Genomic DNA, 22928 nt, shown 5'->3' with positions numbered 1-22928 from the left:
GCAGCCAGACTCCCTGGGCAGCCTGCTCCCCAGCTCCCTAGAACCTGTGAGAAAGAACAGGGGGCTACAACAGCCACATGCCCACGGACTTGTCCTCAAGACTGAGCTGCCCTGGGGACACAGAGAGAAAACCAATGCTGGCCCTGGGGCATCAAGAAAAAATTACTCATGACATTTGTCAGGCCGATGGCCTGTGAATGAGCTTTACTACAATGGGGTTTTATAGTCGGGGTAGGGGGGGCAGACTGGGCTCAACTCCAAACACAACAAAGAAATGGGGGATTTATAGCCAAGGGTGGGGAAGTGGGAAGGGCAAGTAGATGGAGAATCACTAAGACGAAAGGTCAGGGGTAAGGGAGGGTCTGGCAAAACTGTCCTACCAGGATTCTTGCTGAGGTCAGGCCAGGGAGAGCAGACATCCCCTGGGGGACGGTGGAGGATACAGAACTTAATCAGATACCAAGGGCCCAGGGTGATCTTGCCAAACTGACAACAGGATTCTTGCCACAACTGGGCTCCACAAGGGAGGACCCGGGAGGCCAAGGTTGGGTCTAGTGAAAGAGATTGCTTAGGGGGCCTGAGGAATGTTTGGTCAAGGACAGAATCTTTGCCAGTGGGTCTGCTGTCCCCTTGGCTGACCCTGGCTGGACCAGGTCCTGAGTCATGCAGGGAGGAGCCAAGGTTGGGCTGGGTCCCTGCGCATGGCTTTGCCTGCACGTTCGGGACCGAAGCCCAAAAGCAAATACGACTGCATGCTACAGGGAATGTGTATAAGGCTTCTGGAGTGACCTGGACTCTGCCAGACCCCGGTCTTCCCAAGCCTCCCAGCCCTGCAGCCCTGTCCCACCCCTGCCCCGTGCTTCGGGTGCTTGGCCAGCCAGCCATGTCCTGCTGTCCAGAGGCCAGGGGCTCCAAGGCAGGCTCTGGGCTGTGCTCTGTACTTCCTAGACACAGAGAATAAACAGATGGTCCCAGCAACCTCTAAGGACCCAAACATGGGAAAAAGTGGCTGAAGACGGGGAAGGCCCAGGGGTGGTGGGGAGTCAGCCCAGGGCAGGTGGGCTTCGTAAGGAGGGTCCCGCTATAAACACACACATACTGTGTCTCATATTGTGTCAGGCAGGGATGCGAGCTAGCAAGGACAACAGGGACCTTTTGGAAGCCATTTCGGATGGGCATTCAGGGGACCCCACTGAGGTAGGTGATGGAAACGTGTGCTGTGGTGGGAAGAACATTCCAGAGTGCAGAGTTTCAGAGCAGGAGGAGTATCCAGAGCATCTGAGGGCAAGCACGGAGCCCAGCATGGCCACAGTGCCAGGAGCGGGGGAAGGAGTGAGCGTGAGGCCAGGAGGCCTGGGGCCAGGCCGTCTATGGCTCCAAGGCACGAGCAAGAGCTTGGGATTTATTATAATGAGATGGGACACCACTGGACAATTTGGGGGGAGCATGATCAGGCTTACATTTGGGGGGGTCACTGGCAGCTCTGCGAGCAGGCCACGGGTAAGGGAGTGGACACAGGGCGATTGATTAAGAGGTTTTGCAGCAGCTGGAGAAGGAGACTGGGGGCGCAGGGTCCGGGCCTGCTCCGTCCCTCACTTCTGTTCTTGGTACTCCAGCCGCACGCCTTCGGATGCAGGACACTGAACGACTTCCTCCGTCTCACCCGCAGACCACGGTTTGCTCCGGAACTTCACCGGCCACACTTTCTGGGGGTGGACAGAGAGCAGATTCACGTCTCCGGGCTGCAGGTCTGACAGCCGTTTTGTTTAACGCAATGGTCATGGTCTGTGGTTACACTTGCAGCTTTATGGCTGTGACATTATTTGTTTTGTGTCTGCTTTTTACTCTGGACTATATGCTCCACGAAAGCAGAAAATTATGTTTTAAATCACTACTGCATCCTTAGTTTTAACACGGAGCCTGACACATAGCAGTTCCTCAAGTTGTGGTGTGTTCCTGTTTGGGTCTCACTGACGGAGAAGGAGAACACTGCCAAGAGGAAGAGACTGCACATGTATTCTGTCAGCGGGAACTTTTTTCTGTGTTCTTTCCTACCTTAGACTTTGAGTGCCCTAATTTCTCCTCTTTGTCTTCTCTGTTGTGATCTTTTCCTTACAGCCATGAAGAATGAGAAGACTTTTCTGGGAAAAATTTAAATGTCTCACCATCAATTCTAATTGATGAATATAATACTGAATTCATAATTTAGTATTATAGTTAGGGAATATTTTTCTTATGCTTTATTTTGAAAATGTGTCAACATTTATTACTTATGAAAAACAGGCACTAAATAAAATTCATTTTTTGAAGCCTTGGGACTATAAATTATAGGGGCAGAAGCCACATTTTTATGGTTCTATTTCTCAAGCGTCCAGCCCATGGTGTGGTGATGGGATAATGGTGACCATGGGGACAGATCTCTGCTGACACAGGGACTCAGCTCCTCACCAACCTGTTTGACTTATTCCATAGAGAGTGAGAATTTTTCTGAAGAAATTACAGTATTTTTAAATCGCAGTTTATTAGAAAAGTCAATTGCTTGCCTATACAGCAGTAATGAATAAGTGGGATGTGAATTAAAAACTCAATGCTATTTATCTTAGCACCAAAACAAACGCAATACATAGGTTTATACAAATATGTATGTTTAAACAAAATATGTATGAGATTTATATGAGGTAAACTTCCGACCTCTGATGAATGAAATCGAAGAAGAATTAACTAGGGGCACCTGGATGGCTCAGTTGGTTAAGCATCTGTCTTCAGCTCAGGTCATGATCCCAGAGTCCTAGGGTCGAGTCCCGCATCAGGCTCCTTGCTCAGTAGGGAGACTGCTTCTTCCTCAGTCTGCCGCTCTTCCCGCTTTTGCTCTCTTTCTCTCTCTGACAAATAAATAAATAAAATATTTTTTAAAAAAACAAAGAAAAATTAAATAAATGGAGACATATTCCATGTTCATGGATAAGAAGACTCTACATTGTCAAAATGTCTGTTCTTCCCAACTTGATCTATAGACTCAATACAACGCCAGCCAAAATTCCAAGTTAAGTGGTGGATATTGACAAACTGGTTCTGAAGTTTGTATGGAGACGCAAAAGACCCAGAATAGTCAACATAATATTGAAGAAGGAGAACAAAGTTGGAGGACTGACACTATCTTACTTCAAGATTTACCGCAAAGCTACGGTAATCCAGATAGTGTGGTATTGGTAAGAGAATATGCAAATAGATGAACGGGACATAATGGAGAGTCTAGAAACACACACACGTAAATCTAGTTGACTGATTTTTGGCAAAAGAGTGAAGACAACACAATGGAACAAAGATGATCTTTTCAACAAATGCTGCTGGAACTGTTGGATGTCCACATGCAAAACAAAACAAGGACACTTCAAAATGGATCACAGACCCAAACAGTGAACTATAAAACAGATAGAAGATACATAGGAAAAAACCCTAATGACCTTGGGCATGGCAATGACTTTTAGATACGACACCAAAGGCACAATCCACAGAAGAAACAATCGGTAAGCGGGAAATCATAAAAATTAAAAACTTTTGCTCTTTAAAAGAAAATGTCAAGAGAGTGAGAAGGCAAGACACGGACTGTTAAACATATCTGCAAAAGACACATCCAATTAAGGATTGTCATCCAGAATACACAGAGAACCCTGAAAACCCAACAATAACGAAGCAAGCAACCTGATTAAAAAGTGGGCAGAAGATCTGAACAGACACTGCACCAAAGAGGTTACGTGGGTGGCTAATAATCGTATGAAAAGATGGTCACAGTTCTGTGTCGTTAGAGAATTGCAAATTAAAACAGCAGTGGGGTAGCCCTAGACACTTAGGAGCATGGCCAAAACGCAGAACCCCAAATACTCATGACGACGTAAAGCAACGGGGATTTGCATTCGTGGCCGGAGGGAACGCAAAATGCTGCAGCCACGTTGGAAGATGGTTTGGCGTTTTCTTGCAAAACCGAACGTGCCCCTCCCCTCCAATCCAGCACTCTCACTGGAGACTCCTTTTCACCCAAAGGAATTGAAAACTTACATCTACACAAAAACCTGGACACGCGCTTTTAGCAGCTTTTTCCTTAATTGCCCAAACTTGGAAGCAACCGAGCTGTCCTTCAGTAAATGCATGGATAAGTAAACTGTGGTCCATCCAGACGACGGACTGTTATTCAGTCCTAAAATGAAATGAGCTCTCAAGCTGTGAAAAGACATGAAGGAAGCTTCAACGCCTAACACTACGAGAAAGAAGCCGATCAGAAACAGACTCACAGACTCAGGTGGCTATCACACTGAGACCACTATTATGGGAAAAATTTTCATGTGTGTTGTCATTCGAGTAGGATGATTTTACCGTTGGCTATCCATTTTCCCCTGAGATCGCAAAAGAAGGCGGAGATAAACAGGACTACAGGGTGCATGAAATGTGCCCAAGAAAACAGAGCTAGTTAATAAACAGCTCTCAGCTGTGGATGCTGTCCTGTGTCCATCCGGCCAGCAAGGGACAGGAGAGGACAGGAGTGCCTGCCTTCAGGCAAGCAGACCCGGACTGCCCGGAGCCTGCAGACCAGGACGGCAGCAGCCACACAGGGTCTGGGAGCCCCCAACAAGGTGCCCAAGGAGGAAAGTTCTAGTCAGGCCCACAGGCACCATTTCCTTCACTCATTGCTCTTCTAAATTCTTCTAAACAGATACATATTTTTGTCCCTAAATAAAAAATAGTACAGGGGTTCCTGGGTAGCTCAGTGGATGAAGTGTCTGCCTTCGGCTCAGGTCACAATCTCAGGTCTGGGATCGAGTCCCACATCGGGCTCCCTGCTCAGCGGGGAGTCTGCTTCTCCCTCTCCCTGCTGCTCCCCCTGCTTAGGCTCTCTCTCTGACAAATGAATAAATAAAATCTGACTTCTGAAGTTCAAGGGCGAGCTGATAGAAGTGTGCCTGGCAGAAGTGGTTGTTGGAAGTAAATGGCAAAGACTGTGAAGCCCCAGGGAGTAGGTGGGGGTGCGTCCAGCTTCTGGGCTCAGAGGAGCGAGGGAGAGCTGCAGACATCCTTACGGTGAGTGGGGAAAGAGGGCACAGACAGGCCTCCAGCCGGAGAGCCATGGCCCCCACGTTTGCAGTGAGAGGGGTTCCCCTGCCTGGCGTGCACTGTTTCATAGTATGTGCAAGTTACTTTCATCTGTGGTATAGCGTGGCCGTGGAGGGCACGCGTGCCTGACACAGGCTCTCCTGGGTACCACAGCGCAGGATGCGGGGAGGGGGGGCAGGCCGAGGGAGGGTCCCCCAGCACACCCGAGTCACCGAGACGTGCGTCTGTGTGGGAGAAGCAGCCATGCACTCGGCCAGGGGCTCGGTTCTCAAGACCCACCCTGTTCCTGGAAACGGTTATGGATCTGACCCACCTGAGAGACGCGGCAGTTGGGAAATCCACAGAAAGTGGAGCTGTTGTATTTGGGAACGCTTCCAGAAGTTTCTCGTGATAAGGTAAAAGTGTACGAACCTGAGATTAATATTGTGACCTATCAATAGGGAAACGCTCTTAAGGGTGAACACTGTAGATGGAATACATTTTATTTTCCTTTTGGGAAAAGATCTTTACCCTGTGGAGTAATAAAAAGTTATCACATAATTGCCACCCTCCACATTTTGTTCTCAAATACCTGATTTATTGAAATCAGTGTGAGGCCTGTTTTAAATATAAATTGTTTTCAAAACCAAGCTTGTAACATACCCCGAGTATCGTGTAGAGAGCCTGGTGGGTTAAAAATCACTTCATTTTCAGCAGAATGGAGATCTGTGTTTGTTATTTCCTCCATTGTGTTTAGTTTTCGATTTCCATTTCTGTTTGGTATCTATAAATGGTGAAACGTTCGTAAGATTTACAGGAGGTGAATCTTGTTAAAAATAAAATACAGGGAGCCATAAAGTCTGGAAATATTCACAGTATTTTTCGAATAGATTGAACCCCTTAACCGTTTCGTCTAGGGTGAAGGTACAAGTTTATGTGGTAGAAAATGTACCCACAAATCATCGGAGCCTACCTATGACAGGTGTGTGTGCCGTGACTGATGGAAATGTTGCTTTAACGCACATTAGTTCCTTGAAATTTTACACAGTTTACTGACCTATGAATTGTTAGTGAGGGAAACACATTCACATGTCATAGGGATAAACTATTATGGACGTTTTTCTATGTTTGCAGACTTCGTGGCCACCCTGGATGACTTTAATTCGAAAGACTGAATAATAACCACTCCATTAAATCTGATTAAGAGTCAACTAGAAAAGGATATACTGCTCTTTGTAAGGCATTTCCTGGATGAAAATTTTCCTAATTGGCCCCATTTTTTTTTCCCCGATCAGTAACCTGTTCTGCATTAATCGCATTATAAAAATACTATCCAACACCATGGGACATGCATGACCATATTGCATCATTTTGTAATTCAATGACGTCAGGGACTAAGGCAGAAAAATAGTTATGAATTTGTAACTTATGGAGGATAGGTGGTTATTTCTTGCTGAAATAAATGGGCCCAAGAGCCTTCATGTTAGCTCTGCTTCTCTTAATGAAGACTGACACTGTCATCCTGATGGATAATCTGAGAGACTTCACCAGGGACACGTGCTTGGCAGCTGTCATTAAAATAGACTTTAACAAAGCAAGGAAAGCGAGTTGCTTATGAGCAACAAAAAATATGCATATACTCTCATTAAAATGCACCCTTTGGAAAGTGTTAGATCTCTAATGTGAGGGTTTTGATGATTTAGTGCACGCTTTTTATGAACTTTCACGTACACTGATTATTACTGTATCCTTTGATTATGAACGTACACTCTCTTCAATTTAGATATGAAGATGTCCCTTCCAGTAATTAGGCCATGTGCATATCGTATAGATTAAATGACATATTTTGTAAGTTTTCTAACTATTTGAAACAACCTGTCCTTTTTTAGCCCTATAATGAATCCAAAATGCAGCCTCATTGCCTGAGCCTTGCAAAATGTGCATTTTTAAAGAATTATTTAAAAAGTGAACCCTCCCAAGTAGTACATCAGTTTAAGCTAGTCTGAACATTAGGGGTTTGTCACATCTGGAAATACGTATAATACCATTTGAGGGCATTACCACATTTTAAGGAAAAGAATTTAAAAAGCACAATTTTTACCAGAGGATAAAATAGAAATATTTCTAGATACCTACTCATTTGTAAAAATCTTCACATAACTGTGAGCCTGTTTCATTTAAAAATAAGACAAAACTCACAAACCCGACACCGCTATTATGCGCAAAATAACACCCCAGCCGCCCTGGGAGGTGAGAGTCCAGAGTTCTGCTGGTTTCTTCTATTTCTGCAGCACTAGCCGCAAGCCTTTACCACGTCTCCAAAGGAAGGAGGTCGGCGTCTTAAATTCAGATCTTGTCTCCCGTGAAATAAAGAATGAGACATGGACATCCTTTGACTAGACATTAGTAAAACTGGACAAATAAGATACTTCCTCTCATTGGAGGTTGGTGGCATCTTGCTTGTGCTTTTGTTTCTCTAACCTGCAGGCCGAGCTCAAGCTAATGAAAAGGGGGGGGTGGTTCGCAGATCTGCAGGTGGAATCTGTAATTCTTTTGTTGGGGGGCAAGGACCTAATGAAGGATCAACATTCATGAGCGTTTCCCAAGTGGAGAGCCCGGGTGGGAAAATGCCGACAATGTCCCAAGTCAGGGGTTCTCGGGCGGGCATGGCCACGGGTTCTCGTCCTGTGCGGCCGTCAGCTGAGTGGTTTCAGATCCCCTGTGAAGGCCCTGTCACTGCGTGGCTGCTCGGCCCCTAAAGAGCACCTGTGAGGTCTCTGGGCAGGCTGTGTGTGGGGCCTCTCGGAGAGGAGGCTCTGTGCCGGATTCCTGGTGTTCGTCTCTAAGTGTGGAGTCCCTGCAGGTGAGGCCTCTCTGTGTGCGTCTGTGCGATAGGTCTTTCGGTGGGTCTCTGGGTGTGAGTCTCTGTGGGAGGTCTCTGTGTAGCGTCTTGCTGTGGGGTCCCTGTGTGGGTCTCCGTCAGAGGTCTCTGTGTGGGTCTCCGTCAGAGGTCTCTGTGGGTCCCCGTCAGAGGGCTCTTGGGGGTCTCTCAGCGTGGGGCTCTCCCTTTCTGGCCTCCTTGCACCGTCTGGCAGGAGAAGGGCAAAGGGACTTGCTCCTTCCTGTTTCTGGCTGTTCCACCAGCATCCTGTCCGTAGCACTTCTCCCGACAGGAGCGTGGGGTGCACTTCGGGCTCCCCAGATCCCAGAACTCACCTCCGGTGCCGCTGGGAGGACCTAGCAGCAGCCAGACTCAGGGACCCTGCTCTGGGTCACCCTCTTCTGAGCTCCTGAGGGCCCGGGGCGCCCTCTGTCCTGGTCCCGCCTCCCCTGGGTCCTGGCTGCACTGTCACTGCTGGGCCCACCCTGGGGGCCTAGAGGCAGGACCTGGCTCCAGAGAGAAGCGGCGGCAGAGCAGGCCCGTGCCCACTCTGCCCTGCACCCAGGGTCCCCTCCCACATGTGGGGTCTTGACAGCGTGGGGGCAGAGCCATGCCTGCTGCCATCTGGATCAGGGGTCCCTCCTGGAACGGGACTCTCCACCATGCGAGTGATGTGGGGGGGGGGCAAAGGATGATGTTGGGCTGGGAGCAGGGGGGTCCCTCCTGGACTGCACCCTCATTCTGGACAGGTCCCTCCCAGCTGGGTGTGGGACAAACCCTATCTGATGGACTCCTCTCCCTCCCGGCTCTGGGGTAACCAAGATGGGGAGCCAGGCAAGACCTGCTAGGTGACCCAGGCCAGTCTCTTGGCCTTTGAGTCCCCCCAGTCCCCTGGGAGCCGTCCTTGGGCCACACATGCTAGTAAAGGTCACAGCCTACAAGTCTGTCCCAAGGCTCCGTTCCATGCAGGCTTACCAAATTGTGCAGTTCCTGCCCAAAGGCCTTGCTGTCTCTGGGCACCTGGCCTCTGTGTGGGAGCCTCAGGTGGCTTCTCTCCACCTGGGCTGGCAGCTGGAGTGGGGTGGAGACCCTGAGGGGAGAGCCATGAGGCCTCCGACTTCTCTGGGCCTGTAGGTGGCAGTGGGACACCACGAGTCCTTGGTCGTCACACCAGGTATGGGCACACAGAGTCCCTTTGCCTCCTTCCTGGCATCCCAGCCTAGGTGCGGTGTCCCCCTGCCTCACAGACACACCCCTGCTCCATCCCCAGAAGGTGAGCAGGGCCCGTCGCTCCTCTGGGGCAGGGCAGACTGGTCCTAGTGGCCTCTGTGCTCCCCACCTGCACACCCTTGGAACCGAGTCTGCTCCTCCCTTGCTGCTCCAGAGTGTGAGAAAGGAGAGGGGTGACACTGAGCTAAGAGGGGCTCCAGGCTGATGTCAACCCAGCTTCATCAAGGAGAGAAGGGTTCCTGGGGTAGCTGTCCCCTCCTCCCGCCAGGAGATTGGGGGCAGGATTTCTCCCACCTCTGCACTCAGGGCCAACCTTGCATGTCTCCAAACTCCACACCCCACCCTGACATATGACTCTGTCTTCCACACGTCCAGGAGCCTGAGGGGATTTCTGCCTCTGCAGACCGTCCCTACAGCCGCACAAGGTCAAGGCAGAGAGAAAGCAGGAGAGGACGGGCAGAGCCAGATCCTGGGCTCGGGTCTTGTTCATCTTGCCCTAATGATGATGTCACGGAAACCGAAGGCGTGTGTGGGAGGGGGTGGGGGCCCCATCCCTTCTGGAAGCCAAAGCAGGCCCTTGGGGAGAGCAGACCCTGATCCTTCCCTTCCCCCCAGCAGGGCACAAATAGAGGCCAGCACCTCTCATGAGAAAAAAACATATATTTTGGGAAGCAACAAATATTGTGGTAGGAAGACGCCATTAGCCCATAGAGGATGTGCTAACATGAGAAAAAAAAGTTTTTCTCTGCACCGTTTGCATTTTTTCTTGGAGAAAAGTTGCCCTACTAGGAAAGGCATGAGAAGCACACACTGACTGGCCAGATGAGACGTATCTTTGAAGCAGGCAGTGCCTGGGGCAGTGGGGGTGCGCAGGGCGGCCTGAAGGTCCCAGCACCGTGGACGCGTACTGGCAGGGTCTGCCTGGGCACCCCGGCACCCTGGCTGGGAAGGCCCACCTGTTGTCCCTGCCTCTGATCCACTCGGTCTTGTTGGCACAGCTGTGGCTCTTGGGGGTGGCTTGCTGACAGGAGGCTGTCTCTCTCATCACCCTCCTCTGCTCTTGATAGGAGAGGACCCTGTGGTAGCAGACATTGGGACCTGCCGAAGCCTGGAGGTCCCTTTTGCACCAGCTGTAGTCCGGCGCCCTGACTCCATGGTGAGGCACCATTTTCTCCTCGAGGATCTGTCCCACAGCTGTCAGGACCACCTGAGCCTCTGCAGGGGCACTGTCCACACCCGATCTACCTCTGACTTTTGCCCGACTCCGGGATGATGAAGACTTGCCTTTTTGAAGGGAACTTTCCAGTCCTTTGCCTTTATTGGGAAAAAACCACTGAAGAAAGTTCCTCAACCTTCTTCTGAAGTAGCTTTCAGGAGGAGCCTCCTCCTTCTTCAGCAAGAGCTGACAGACCTTGCTTCCTGACGACTGTGCTGACTCCTTTTCCTGGACGGGATGTCTCATCTCACTGATCTGGAAGATCTTTAGTTCTGACAACTCTTTTTCAGGCTCTCCTGGGCGGGGCCTCCTGTAGCACCCTCTGTCATCAGTGGGGACAGATGACTTCCTAGGTCTCTTATATGGGTCCTGCAGTCCCGGGGGCTCTGGCTGCCTTTGGCTGTTCTGTCTACTTGATTTGCGATCATACAGCATCTGGGAAGTTGATGTGTCTTCACTGGACCCACTCTGGAAGCCAGACAGAGATCCCTGAGAGGCCAAGATGTCTGCAGCAAGGAACACATCGGACTGACAGTCTTGAAGAAGACTGTCAGTGGCACAGTCTTGAAGGAGGACACCGGTTTCACAGTCTTGAAGGAGCACGCTGGCGGCCTCATCTTGAGGCTGGCTCTCTGACTGCACCAACTTCCCGAGCTCGAACTCTCTAAGCTGTGCATCAAGGCATCGCTCTTCTGGGTCTTGGGCGACCAACTTTGTAGGTGGTGAGGGGCTGTCACTTTTCCCTGAAGACCTTGATCTTCTCAGATCTGCATTGATGCTTTGGTTGTTGGCCAGCACACCGGGTTCCGAGGTGACTCCCCAAGCAGGGGCCTCCTCGACCTCCCTCACCTCCCTGGCCTCCTCCCTGGCACTCAAATACTGGGACTCCAAGTTGAGCTCAAGGACTGTTACGCTACAGCAGGAGTCTCGTGAGGCCCGACTCCCACTCTCCCTCCGTGGCTCATTTGTGGCCATTGCTGGACTTGGACTTGATTCCAAGCTGCTATTCGTAAGAGTCCCCTGTGCCGTCTCACTGTGCCAGATTCTGCCCACAAAGCTGTATGTGAGGGTCTGAGAAGGTGGCCTGGCCTCCTGTCCAGCCAGAGGGGCCTCGCAGGGCCCATGGCCATCACCAGATGAGGTTCCTTCCAGGCCCGGCTGGATTTCCTCACATGAGGGCTGGGGAGCAGGGAGGGGGCCCCCCGAGGTGGGAATGGACTCTCCCATCACCTCTCCTTGATGGGGCTGAGGAGGTTTTCCCAAGAACTTGGTTTTCGAGCGGGTCTTGGATGCACAGGTGCCTAAGCGGGGAGTGGAGGACCGGGGAAAGAGGAAGCTCTTTTTCAACTTAAAGAGATTTATAGGCTTGAGGACCTTGAGGGGAAGGCTCCATCTGTGCTTCACCCGGAACCTTATAATGTGTGCTTCTAGCATCCGTTGAGTGTACGGACTGAGGATGGAAAAATCATGGGCGGTGGTCCTGTAGGGTTCCCAACCCTTGGAAAATGCTGGCTTTCCAGTTTTCCTGTGAGTGCTTGGCGTTCCGGGGAGGTCCGAGGCATGGTTGGCAGCGAACCTGGAATGGTGAACATCCGCAGGGATCTGACCCTCTCTGATCTGCCCCAACTTCCTGCCCAAATGGGCTCTCAGGACCTTCTCTGGGGGCTCCTCGTCAGCGCTGCTTGTTAAGGGCCTTAAGTCTGTGTCTGACTCCTCAGAATTTATTCCTGGAGCCTTCTCTGGAGAGCTTGCTGAGGCCCTGTGCAGATCTTTCTGGATCCTCCCAGCACTAGACCTTGAATCCTTACCCAGGCTTTTTCCTGGCACGGTCCTTGCCGAGTACCTGGAACCAGGCTTCTGTGCAGCCTGGCAGCTTCCATCTGTGGACTCAGAGGACCACGCAGGCCTGTGCCGGCTGTGTGCCTCTGGCACCTTCTGGAACTCTCCATGAGGCTGTACCAGCTTCACAGATAGCTGGATCCTGCGGGGCAGGCCACTTTGGTGCTTCATCAACCTCTTCCAAAGGTGCCACTCCAGCTGCTCCCGGAGCTCAGAGTTGATCAAGTCCCCGGGAAGAACAGAGACTGCCCCGTGGCCCTGGGGGGCCTGGGCATCCTGTGGAAGGTCGGGAGGACCTTGGCTAAAGACTTCCTGAGATCTTTTCACCACAGCGGGTAAGGTCCAGTCCCCATCTTGTTGCTTCTTCAAAAAGTGACATTCCAGGTTTTGAATTGCATTTGAAATGAAAGATGGTGTCTTCTGGGATGCAGGGCAAGATACCTCACAGGTCCCCATCTTGGGTGGAAGAGAAGGTGGTCCAATTGGGACAGAGGGTGCAAGGTGGGCCTGGGGCTGGGGTTGAGCCAGAGGCAGGGGCTGGGGCTGATCCAGAGGCAGGGGCAGGGGCTGGAGCTGATCCAGAGGCAGGGGCAGGGGCTGGAGCTGATCCAGAGGCAAGGGCAGGGGCTGGGGCTGAGCCAGAGGCAGGGGCTGGAGCTGATCCAGAGGCAGAGGCTGGGGCTGATCCAGAGACAAGGGCAGGGGCTGGGGCTGGGGCTGAGCCAGAGGCAGGGGCTGGGGCTGGAGCTGATCCAGAGGCAGAGGCTGGGGCTGATCCAGAGGCAGGGGCTGGGGCTGATCCAGAGGCAGGGACAGGGGCTGAGGCTGGGGCTGATCCAGAGGCAGGGGCTGGGGCTGGGGCTGGGGCTGAGCCAGAGGCAGGGGCTGGGGCTGGGGCTGGGGCTGAGCCAGAGGCAGGGACAGGGGCTGAGGCAGGGGCTGGGGCTGGGGCTGGGGCTGAGCCAGAGGCAGGGGCTGGGGCTGAGTCAGAGGCAGGGGCTGGGGCTGAGTCAGAGGCAGGGGCAGGGGCTGGGGCTGAGTCAGAGGCAGGGGCAGGGGCTGGGGCTGATCCAGAGGCAGGGGCTGGGGCTGAGTCAGAGGCAGGGGCTGGGACTGAGCCAGAGGCAGGGGCTGGGGCTGATCCAGAGGCAGGGGCTGGGCCTGGGACAAGCTCAGGGTCAAGGGTTGGGGCTGGACCAAAGTGTCAGGTAAGGACTGCGTCAGTGAAAGACGTGGAGCTACGTTGGTCTGAATTTCGAGTGGCAAGGCATGAGAGAGTTCATTGAATATGACAGACGGGAACTCCAGTGAGGAATCAGTCACCCTGACAGTGGCCACCAGGGACTCACTGTGCAGAAAGGGGAGACCCCAGAAGAGCTGGCTGCATTTCTGCTGTAAATTGTCCGCCGAAATCTTGGAATGTGGAGGCTTCTCAGGACCGAGCAGCTGGTTTGCTTTGCCGCTCATGCTCCAAAAGGATTGGCAACCCATGGTGTCCTGCTTGTCACCTGGTGACTTGAATATTCTCCCAAAAGAGTTCAGGTGGCCGTCTGACCTCTCCTTCTTTTCCTTCTCCTTCCAAATCTTCAGTTCTGTTCTCTTGGCGATTAGTATCTCCAGAAGCTTCTGGACGTCAGGGTTGATGAAAGGGGGGATTCTCATCTCTCCCTGTCTGTGTGTGGGGTCTCCCCAGAACAAGGCCCCTGGTGGGCTGTGGGAGAGAGGCTCCTGATGGGACTCCAAGCGTGTTGAGGTGGAGAGGCCCCAGGCTTTGGCAGTCTCCTGCCACCAGGACAGGGCTGGAATGGGACAGCTTGAGCGGCCCAGGCCCGTGATGGCTGGGACAGGAGAAGCTAACCAAAGGGTGTGTGGAGACGAGCTCTGTGGGATGGAGCGCAGTGGAGGTGCCATTGAGTTACACTGAGGGAGAGTCTGAAGAGAGTCTGGCCGCGCTGGGGCCGAGGAGGCTGTCAGAAGTGGACGGCCGGCCTCCGAAGGAGAGAGACATGGCGGGGAAGGGAGAAGAGCAAGTGGCCGGTGTGAAAGTCCAAACGGGGGAAGGGAAGGCTCCGATGGCCAGGAAGTACTCAGGGAGTAGTGTGAATGAACAGAAATTGAGGAGGTCATTGGTTCTGGTGACACGGTGGAGGCCAGAGGTGGAGGGCCTCCTGTCGGAGGAGCGGGGGAAGGTGATGCGGCCACGGTGGGAGTAGCATCTTCCACAGGCTCCCTGCACGGTTGATGGGCTCCAGCAGGCGCTGCTTTGCGCACGTGCCCAGGGGCTGCTTGACGTAAGAGCTGATGAAAGCCCCCCTGGTCAGTGAGCTTCCCCAGATGGCTGCAGGGAACAGGAGGTATGAGCTGCAGCCAGGAGCAGCCGCGGCGGGGGGGTGGGCCCCCCCGGCCTCCCACGCCCCCACACCCACTTCACAATGCTCCCGCTGTCCCTCACCCCAGGGCTTCAGCCACACTCTGTCCCCATGGCTCCTCCCAGCCCCCACACCCACTTCACAATGCTCCCGCTGTCCCTCACCCCAGGGCTTCAGCCACACTCTGTCCCCATGGCTCCTCCCAGCCCCCCAGAACAGCCCCAGGGTGCCTGCAGCCCTGGGGTCACACCATAGACTCTGGGAGGACCACCCAGGAGAAAAGGGGGAAGATTCTTTACCTTTGCAGAAGGGAAAACAGGTCCTGAACCTCTTCCAGTTCTTGCAGGCAATCTCTGAAAGCTAGAAACAGGAGACTGGGTCACAGCTGAAGGCGGGGGCCCAGGGGTCCTACAGGAGGCTGGGTGCAATGTCCCTTTAGGGGAGACCTTTGGGGGATTAGACTCGGGAGCCCCAAACATCAGTGTCCAGGGCCACGTGCCCTCACAGTGATGACAAGGCTCATGATGGGGATCGCTTTGTCCTTTACAAAGTGCTTCCCCATTCATGTCCTTGCTGGGGGAGAAAGGAGCGGGTCGCCTCCTCACAGAGGAGTGAAGTTGGACAACTTGTCCACAGTTGGAGCTGGAGGTCCCACCTCCCCGAAAAGGCCCTGGGACCCCTGCTCGGTACACCCGTTCCAGCCCCTTGGGGCTTCGTTCTGGCCCAGAATCTGGGAAGCGTCCAGGTTCCGCTCGTCCTCCCAGGAGTTTCCCACGCCCCCCGGGCTCCGTTTCCTGAGGGACGGGCCCTGTCCTGGAGACTGTGGGGCTGGGCCCTCGGAGCAGGGGGGACGGAGGAACTGGGGCGCTCAGGGCTGACTGGCAGGCGCTCACCTTTCAGAGTTTGGTTTTTCTTCTTGCTGCTGCTTCTCCGTCTCCGTGGCTCCACTTGAGGCTGAGATGAGAGAACACGGGGAGGCTGGGACCCCCACCCCCAGCAGCAGATGCTCGCTGCTGGTGAACAAGGTGACTTCCTACATTTCACTAAGGGGGGGCTGTGGTTTTCCTTTGTTTTACTCATTTCCTTTTCAAAATGGATAAAAGTGTTTTCAGTTTTCCTTCTTTGAAGAATGTACAGAAGGACTTTCTACATGAGAAATTTCTTTGTCACTGTTCCTCTGCTCAAGAAACACACACATTCCCGGACCTGTGGGCGCATCTGAGCTGCTTCACGTAGGACCCCGCTTCCCGAGGCCAGAGCCCCACTCCAGCCGCTGCTCGGGGCCTCTGGCTCAGCACTGCCCTCAATCAGCCCCGACAGAGGAACATTCTCTGAGACACCTGCCCTGGGAAGGTGGCTGGTGAACCTGTGCTCGGGGGCCTGACCTCTGCTAGAGATGCCGCTCTTAGCTTCTGGTAGTTTCTGGTCCTCGGCCACTGGTCACTGTGTTTGGGACGTTGTCCTGGAGCTCTCCACCACACCTGGACCCCTGGCCTGAGATCTTCGGGTAGAAATCCTTGTGCCCCTCTAACCCCTGCCTAGTCTGGCTTGTCCCTTGATGGACGGTGTTCTATTCGTTCCTATCTCAGGAGTCTCTCCAGTGATTCAGGAAAGTGGAAATAGTTATAGAAAAGAAGATAGAATCATACTCTGCTGGGTCTGGGCCAAGGGTTCCTTACCTTCCTGCTGTTTCTGTGTTTCGTCCGCGGTGGTAAGGATGCATTAGGCTGGAAGGAGAGTAATAGAAAAAAGAGCCCCAGTCCACACAGGAGGGCAAGGATGATATTAATTGCCCAGGAAGTGTGACTGGAGCTCAGCCAACCACCAGTAATGCATTTCTGAGGGAAGAGATAATTCTCCATCTCTTTCCTCTGAAAAGCGTTAGTGCCAGATTGCACTGCTGCCCTCAGGCAACTGAGCACTGGGCGTGAACTTGCGGACATAAGCCCCAGGCCCACATCACAGAGCTGTGGTCTGGTCACAAAGGACTCCTGAGGGAGGGGAAGGGGACACAAGTAGCCCGACCACAGCCCCTCCCCTGCAGCTTCATCATCCCTCCAACCTCGCGGGCCTGACACTCCTACCTTCTCACCCTGCTAGAGACAGACTTTGTCAATTGGCTATTCATCCAGCTTGGAACTCAGATAATACCTGGTTCTCTTGAGATCTCTACTTGCACGCCATCAATTTCATAGCTTTTAAAAATCTGGAGTTGTCCTTGGAATTTTGGTTAATTTTGAGGAACTTTTGCCCTCTGTCTGCAACTCCAGTCTCCCCACATAACATGTTTTTGCTTGTATCACCCTAGTACAAAGGAAACTCAAATCTCGTTTGTGCTTCTTTAGCTGTGTGTATTTTGAAAACATCTTAAGATGTTTTATTTTAGTTAATCTTCACTATTTTCAGCTAGAGGGTCTTAGAAAATTAATGATTATTCAAAATTTATAAAGCTAAATAAGTATAAAACAAATTGAAATAGTTAAACCTCCAAAGTATGGTTTTCATACATTTCTAGCATTTTTGCTTATGAGATCAATAAAGAGTAAACTGCAGAAACACTTTCAGAACACTCTGTACAGACACACATACACACGCTCACCCACATTCTTTACCAAATCCAGCATTTTCAAATCTAAGAATCAGGTTTGTTTGTGTTTTTTTTTTTTAGTTCAAAGGTTTCCTTTAGTAATTCTTGTAAGTTTATATATCTGGGAATATCTTTATTTTGCCTTCATTTTTGAAGGACAGATTTGCTAAATAGGGAATTCTGAGTTGACGATTTTTTAAAGATTTATTTATTTATTTATTTATTTGAGAGAGAGAGTGTGCATGTGATAGAAGCAGACCCTCTCACTGAGCATGGAGCCTGATCTGGGGCTCGATCCCAGGACCCTGAGATCATGACCTGAGCCAACATCAAGAGTCAGATGCTCAATTGACTGAGCCACCCAGGCATCTGGACAACTTTTTCTCTCTCAGCTTTTTGACTCTTGTCATTTCAGGGCCTTTCCCCCACTGATTTCGATTAGGAGTCAGTGGTTAATCTAATGTGGTCCTCTGGTGTATGAAGAGAAGTTGTTGTTTTGCAATTTCAAAATTCCTCCTTTGTTTTCCATGGTTTGACTGTGATGTATCTAAGAGCGGATCTGCTTGTTTTTACTCTAGTGCAGGTAAATATCGAATCTATAGATGAAGGTTTCCCATCAAATATGGTAAGGTTTCAGCCATTATTTCCACAAATATTCTGTCTTCCTCCCCATTTCTCCTTTCTTTCTGAGAACACTCCCTTAAGTAGATAAGAACTTCCAAATGATTCCACATTTCTCTCAGGCTTGCAGCGAACTACTACCCAAGACTCCAAGTATCTCGATATTCACGTTAGTATCTAGGAAGTAGTTTCGGTTCTGAGAATGTCTTTGATACGGAGTATTTTGCTGGCATCGTGGAAAGCTGCCTGTGTGACGATGTCATGCCCGTGCACGTGTGTTCTGACTGTGGTGGGGCTGTGCGTCAGAGCCATCACTTTGGAAAACGCTTTACCATGACCTGGTCCAGGCTGAAGAGGGTGGGCCTTTTGAAAGAGCGATTCCACTGCTAGAGCTAGAGAAACCCCGCCATTTTGTAATAGCAAAAAATGGGGACCAACCCAGTCTAATCGAGAGGAAGGTATGTGCTCAGCAATACGCCGGAGTATAGCGCTCACGTTAAAATACATGAACTACAACGCAACGTCGTGAGAGTAAATTATGTAGACACACTACTGAGCAAGAAATAAAAGCGACTTGCAGAAAAATTGTACGGGATGATTCCATTTGTTCTAGTTTCAAAACTATACAAAATAAAATATGATTTAGCGATGTATTTACTTTGGTAAAAATATACAGAAAACACTGAGAATAATGAACAGGATGGATGAACGGGGGAAGGATGTAGGGACGCCTCCAAAAATGTGGATGATATTGCATCTCTTAGACAGGTTGGGATGTCTGTGGGTTTCTTTTCATTACTCCTTACATCTTCTATATAATTTATAAATGTCAGCTTGTAACTTTTAAACACTAAGACACAGGGTAATGTAAACAACCCCATTGGAAATAAAATTGAACGTAACAAAACTAAAATGGCCAACAGCTTCATCAGGAAGGGAGGCAAAAAACTGATTGTAAGGAGGCTTTGTGCTCCAGAGCCGTCTTTGTTCTCAACACTTAAAGATCCCAATGTGACTTTCAGTTTTGAAGCAGTACGTTGCACTTGTTTACGACAAGCTGGATTCAACTAAGATCACTTTCTGATGGTTTCCAAACCTAAAGTAACAAAATGCAGATCTGTGGTTCTTAGCGGATGGCACTTGCTTCCTCTTGGCTGGAGATTTTCAGCAGTAAACGAAGGTCCTGGGCCGTGGCTGTCACCCCGGCTGCATTCGGACTGTGCCAGGCAGCAGGACCTGGGTCTGGCTGGCCCACGATCCAGGCTCTTGGAGCCAGGTGACCCTGACTCAACAGAAAACACATCGGACCAGACCTCACACTTGGGGATGAGCTTTTATTAAAGCAAAGAAGAGGGGGTGCGGATGTATTTGAATTTAGGCCAGTGACTTTTGGGCTAACAAGCCCTGAGCTCACCAAGTGACCAACAGAAAGGAGATCTTCATAAATAAAACATGGGGAAAAGTAAACATTTGAGATCTACAGCTGCTTTTGAAGAAATTTAGATAGGGCTTCCCTGTCTGGAGCATTTTGCTTGTTTAGTTATGAACACCAATCTACATAGTTAGGTGTAGTATGTATCTTTGTATAAGAAAAACACACCATTTCTATGTATTTATAACAGGCAGACATTCGAAATGCACTATTTTGGAGCTGACGTGACATCCTGCTCCTTACATGCTTTGTAACACCACTGACGCTCAGGGAGATGGATTCCACCCCTGTTTTCCTCTTCCTTGTGCTTCGTCTGATACATTATAAAATCTGAACTGATAGAACAGTGGTGTACCATCCTACCATTTCTGTGATGAATGCCAAGGTTTGATAAATGCTTTACCAGGAAGTGCTCACTCAACAGCCCAGGTTGTAACATTGAGCACGTTCGTGCCTCTGTGTCATCTGTTCAAATCCAGAAAGGTCAGTTGAGGACCTGCCCTAACTCTGGCCCAGAGAGATGCAAGTCCCAGATTACAGAACATTCCCTGAAATAGACAAGAACTTCCAAATGATTCTGCATTTCTCCCAGGCTTGCAGTGAAATGTTGCCCAGGGAACTAACCTTCTTAATATTCATGTTCGTATCTAGAGAGTAGTTTAGTTTCCAAAATAAATATTTTTGTAAATGAAGCCAGTTCGATGAGGTCTGAAGGATTTTTGTTGTCCTTTTCACTACACAGAGGATGCTTTTGCGGCATATAATCTATATCCTTTTAGCTTCTTTGATTAATTAAGTTGCATCCACTTTGCCTCACTACCCACGATTTCCATCGACAGAGCAAACTGCACACATCGGAGGATACGGTAATGCGTTTTCAATCACCTCATCGGCTAAACTAAAAAATGATGTTGGAGAAGGAGCAGGATCACAGGTGCTCTCATATATGCTGGTGAGGTGTGAGTGGTTGTCCTCTTCTCCAGAATATTCCAGGAGGAGCTATTGAATTTTAAAAATAGGTTATTTGTATGTTTTCAGAGCACTGAAAAACTGTGGAGCACAGAAAAGGAAACCACCAACATGATGAAAGGACAACCTACCAAACGGATCCTAGGAAGGACAACCAAATGGCTACCAGGATCAGAATAGGATATGTGACGAAGGTTCAACAATTTGAGTTATTTTAGTCTTTAATCAATGAAGAAAAGAAGTGACCATCCCTCACTATATATGATATTAGGATATTTTAAAAAAAGATTTTATTTATTTATTTGAGCGAGAGAGAGAGAAAGAGAGAGCACAAGCAGGGGGAGAGGCAGAGGGAGAGTGAGAGCAGACTCCCCTCTGAGCTGGGAGCCCGACACAGGGCTGGATCCCAGGACCTGAAGTTCATGACCTGAGCCAAAGGTGGACACTTAACCATCTGAGCCCCTTCCTCCCACGGGGAGATTTTTCTGAAATGGTACTAATTAACTTCTTGGAACCTCAGAAGACCAAGCAAGTCGAAGTGGATCTGAAGGAGGTTTTACTAGGACACTGGAACACACTGAATTTCAAGTTGATAAGACCTGTTCTATTACACCAAGGCACTTATAGATTCTGATTCCGCCATTTAAGAGAAAAGAAATGATGCATGGATCTTCCTTGACAGTGAGATATTTACTCGTATTTGTTTGAGGCAGGCGCAGGAAGTCGCCCGGGGTTCCTCTCTCAATTGATGCTTCCAGTATGATGTTTATGCTATATTCCAGGGAGTTTCCTTTAAAATGCAGGTCCATGGGCAGACTTGACACAGACTAACTCACCTGGCTCCAGTGACCCCAGCTAGAGTTACCTAGCCCGCTGGCTGGCCACATGTGTTTCCACCTGTGCAGCTGATGATATGAAAGTACGTGAACTTTGTGTGCTCATGCTTTGTGTGATCATAATGATGTCTGTCCTTTTCTGGAGAACATAGAACGTAGAGCGTGAGTTTTCACAGGTCTGATGTGGAAATTGATAAATTCATGCTGTTGCTACATTCTCTCTACCCCTTTTTAAAAATGGCCAATGTGAGCCAGAAAGGGACTGAAACTAATTCCTAATCCGATTTCACTTAAAAAAAAATTATTTGGAGCAAATGCGTGCTTCTCTGGAACTCCTAGAGGTTCTTGCAACTTTATTCAACAGCAGACACCCACGGATCACCCCCAGGTGTCCCACTGATGCTAAGTGCTGACTGTCCCTTCAAGTGGCACGTAACATCAGAAATGGAAAACGGTATTTAAACTCTTCAAAGAAAGCTCTACTTTTGGATTACTGCTCTAATAAAAATGTACAACTTACGTTAACAATTCTGAGCCCTGGCCCTCTCCCTAAACAGACCAGGGTAGGTAAGTGACAGTCAGTGGCTCTGGCCCCTTAGTAGTGTCTGTAAGTAGACAGCACCCCACAGACACCATCACAGTCACAGCCAGATCGACATCCAGCCCCGATGCCAAGAAGTTCCGGAGCCCCAGACATTGCCTTAGCAACGCATTCTCTGATGCCGGGTTGATTGCTCCTGCAGTTTTCATATTCATGCCCTATGTAAAGGCATTCATTATATACCCGTGCCATAAATATTCAGAAGAAATCCAATGAGTGGGTAAGAGAAGATGTCCTTGAAAATACTTCCCAAGGGGACATTTTTTAAAGGGGACAGATTTTTTGCCCCCGGTGTTTGGCATGTTTTGGAGGATGGGTTGTTCTCTACTTTCTTCATTATTATTTTGAAAACTGAGATGTCACGATGGCTCACTGGCATTTCATTTTGTTTAATTGGGCAGGCTTTCTTATCATTCTTTTTTTAAAAAAGATTTATTTGGGAGAGAGAAATAGAATGAGCAGGGGAAAGAGCAGAGGGAGTGAGAGAGAATCTCCAACAGACTCCCTGCTAAGCGCTGGTTAGCCCTGCTAACCCTGAGATCATAACCTGAGCTGAAATCTACGGTCAGTCACTTAACCAACTGAGCCATCCAGGTGCCCCATTGTCCTCTCGTTTATGCATCAGCCTGCCATGGGTGCCCACATTTATTTCTTCGTTATGCAACTCCACCTTGCTCAATCTGACCACTCATTACCCCGATAAGGTTGGTAGTCAGAGCTCCCAATCCATCCCAGGAACAGCTGATCCCAGAGCCATGTGCCCTGTACCCGGTGTGAATTCCAACGTGAGTTGCCTTGCTTCCGAGCTTCCTAACCAGGCTCATCTCTGTGACATAATACTGTGCTAGCTTGGGGATGAGAGTCATTCTCGATAACCACAACTTTGGTTAACACTGCTATTCTTTACGCTCAGGCTTATGCGGAGTGTGTGAGGGATGGTCTAGCAACAATTCCCCAAAGGAAAGAAAAGCACGGACGAGCTCTCCAGCTGGTAGCTCTCTGCGGGAGGATCAAAGCCAGATGGGCTTGCTCAGTCTGGAGAAGCCGACCATCCTGGCTCCAGTGCCTCCTGGAGAAGCAAATCACATTCTGAGTTTTGTAGATGTGTGGTTATATGCTCCTGCTTAGTTGCAGTAGTGTATGTTTTTTATTGATTAATTTTATTCTTATTATCGCTTTTCCTACTATTTCATGTAGTTACTGGATTTTCATTTTGTTTTTTTTTTCTAGGTTTTAGCTTACAGCCTAGTCTTTTTCTATAC

At 50.0% G+C, this 22928-nt stretch overlaps 1 protein-coding gene across 1 annotated transcript; it reads right to left on the bottom strand.

The window, feature by feature from the left end:
* Positions 1 to 1592: 1592 nt before the first annotated feature.
* LOC103663317 (spermatogenesis-associated protein 31A6-like) lies at positions 1593 to 22532 on the bottom strand. Its single transcript, XM_040620136.1, has 8 exons — positions 22362 to 22532; positions 20085 to 20259; positions 15514 to 15574; positions 15226 to 15414; positions 13494 to 14589; positions 10153 to 12707; positions 8942 to 9056; positions 1593 to 1706 (listed from the first exon to the last, which is right to left on the bottom strand). Exons 1-8 carry the CDS (start codon positions 22530 to 22532, stop codon positions 1593 to 1595), a joined length of 4476 nt encoding a protein of 1491 aa, XP_040476070.1.
* Positions 22533 to 22928: the final 396 nt, after the last annotated feature.

The sequence above is a fragment of the Ursus maritimus genome, unplaced genomic scaffold, assembly GCF_017311325.1.
Source record: "Ursus maritimus isolate PB19 unplaced genomic scaffold, ASM1731132v1 scaffold_34, whole genome shotgun sequence".
In the NCBI taxonomy this organism is placed as follows: domain Eukaryota; kingdom Metazoa; phylum Chordata; class Mammalia; order Carnivora; family Ursidae; genus Ursus; species Ursus maritimus.
This window is presented reverse-complemented; position numbering and strand designations above follow the sequence as displayed.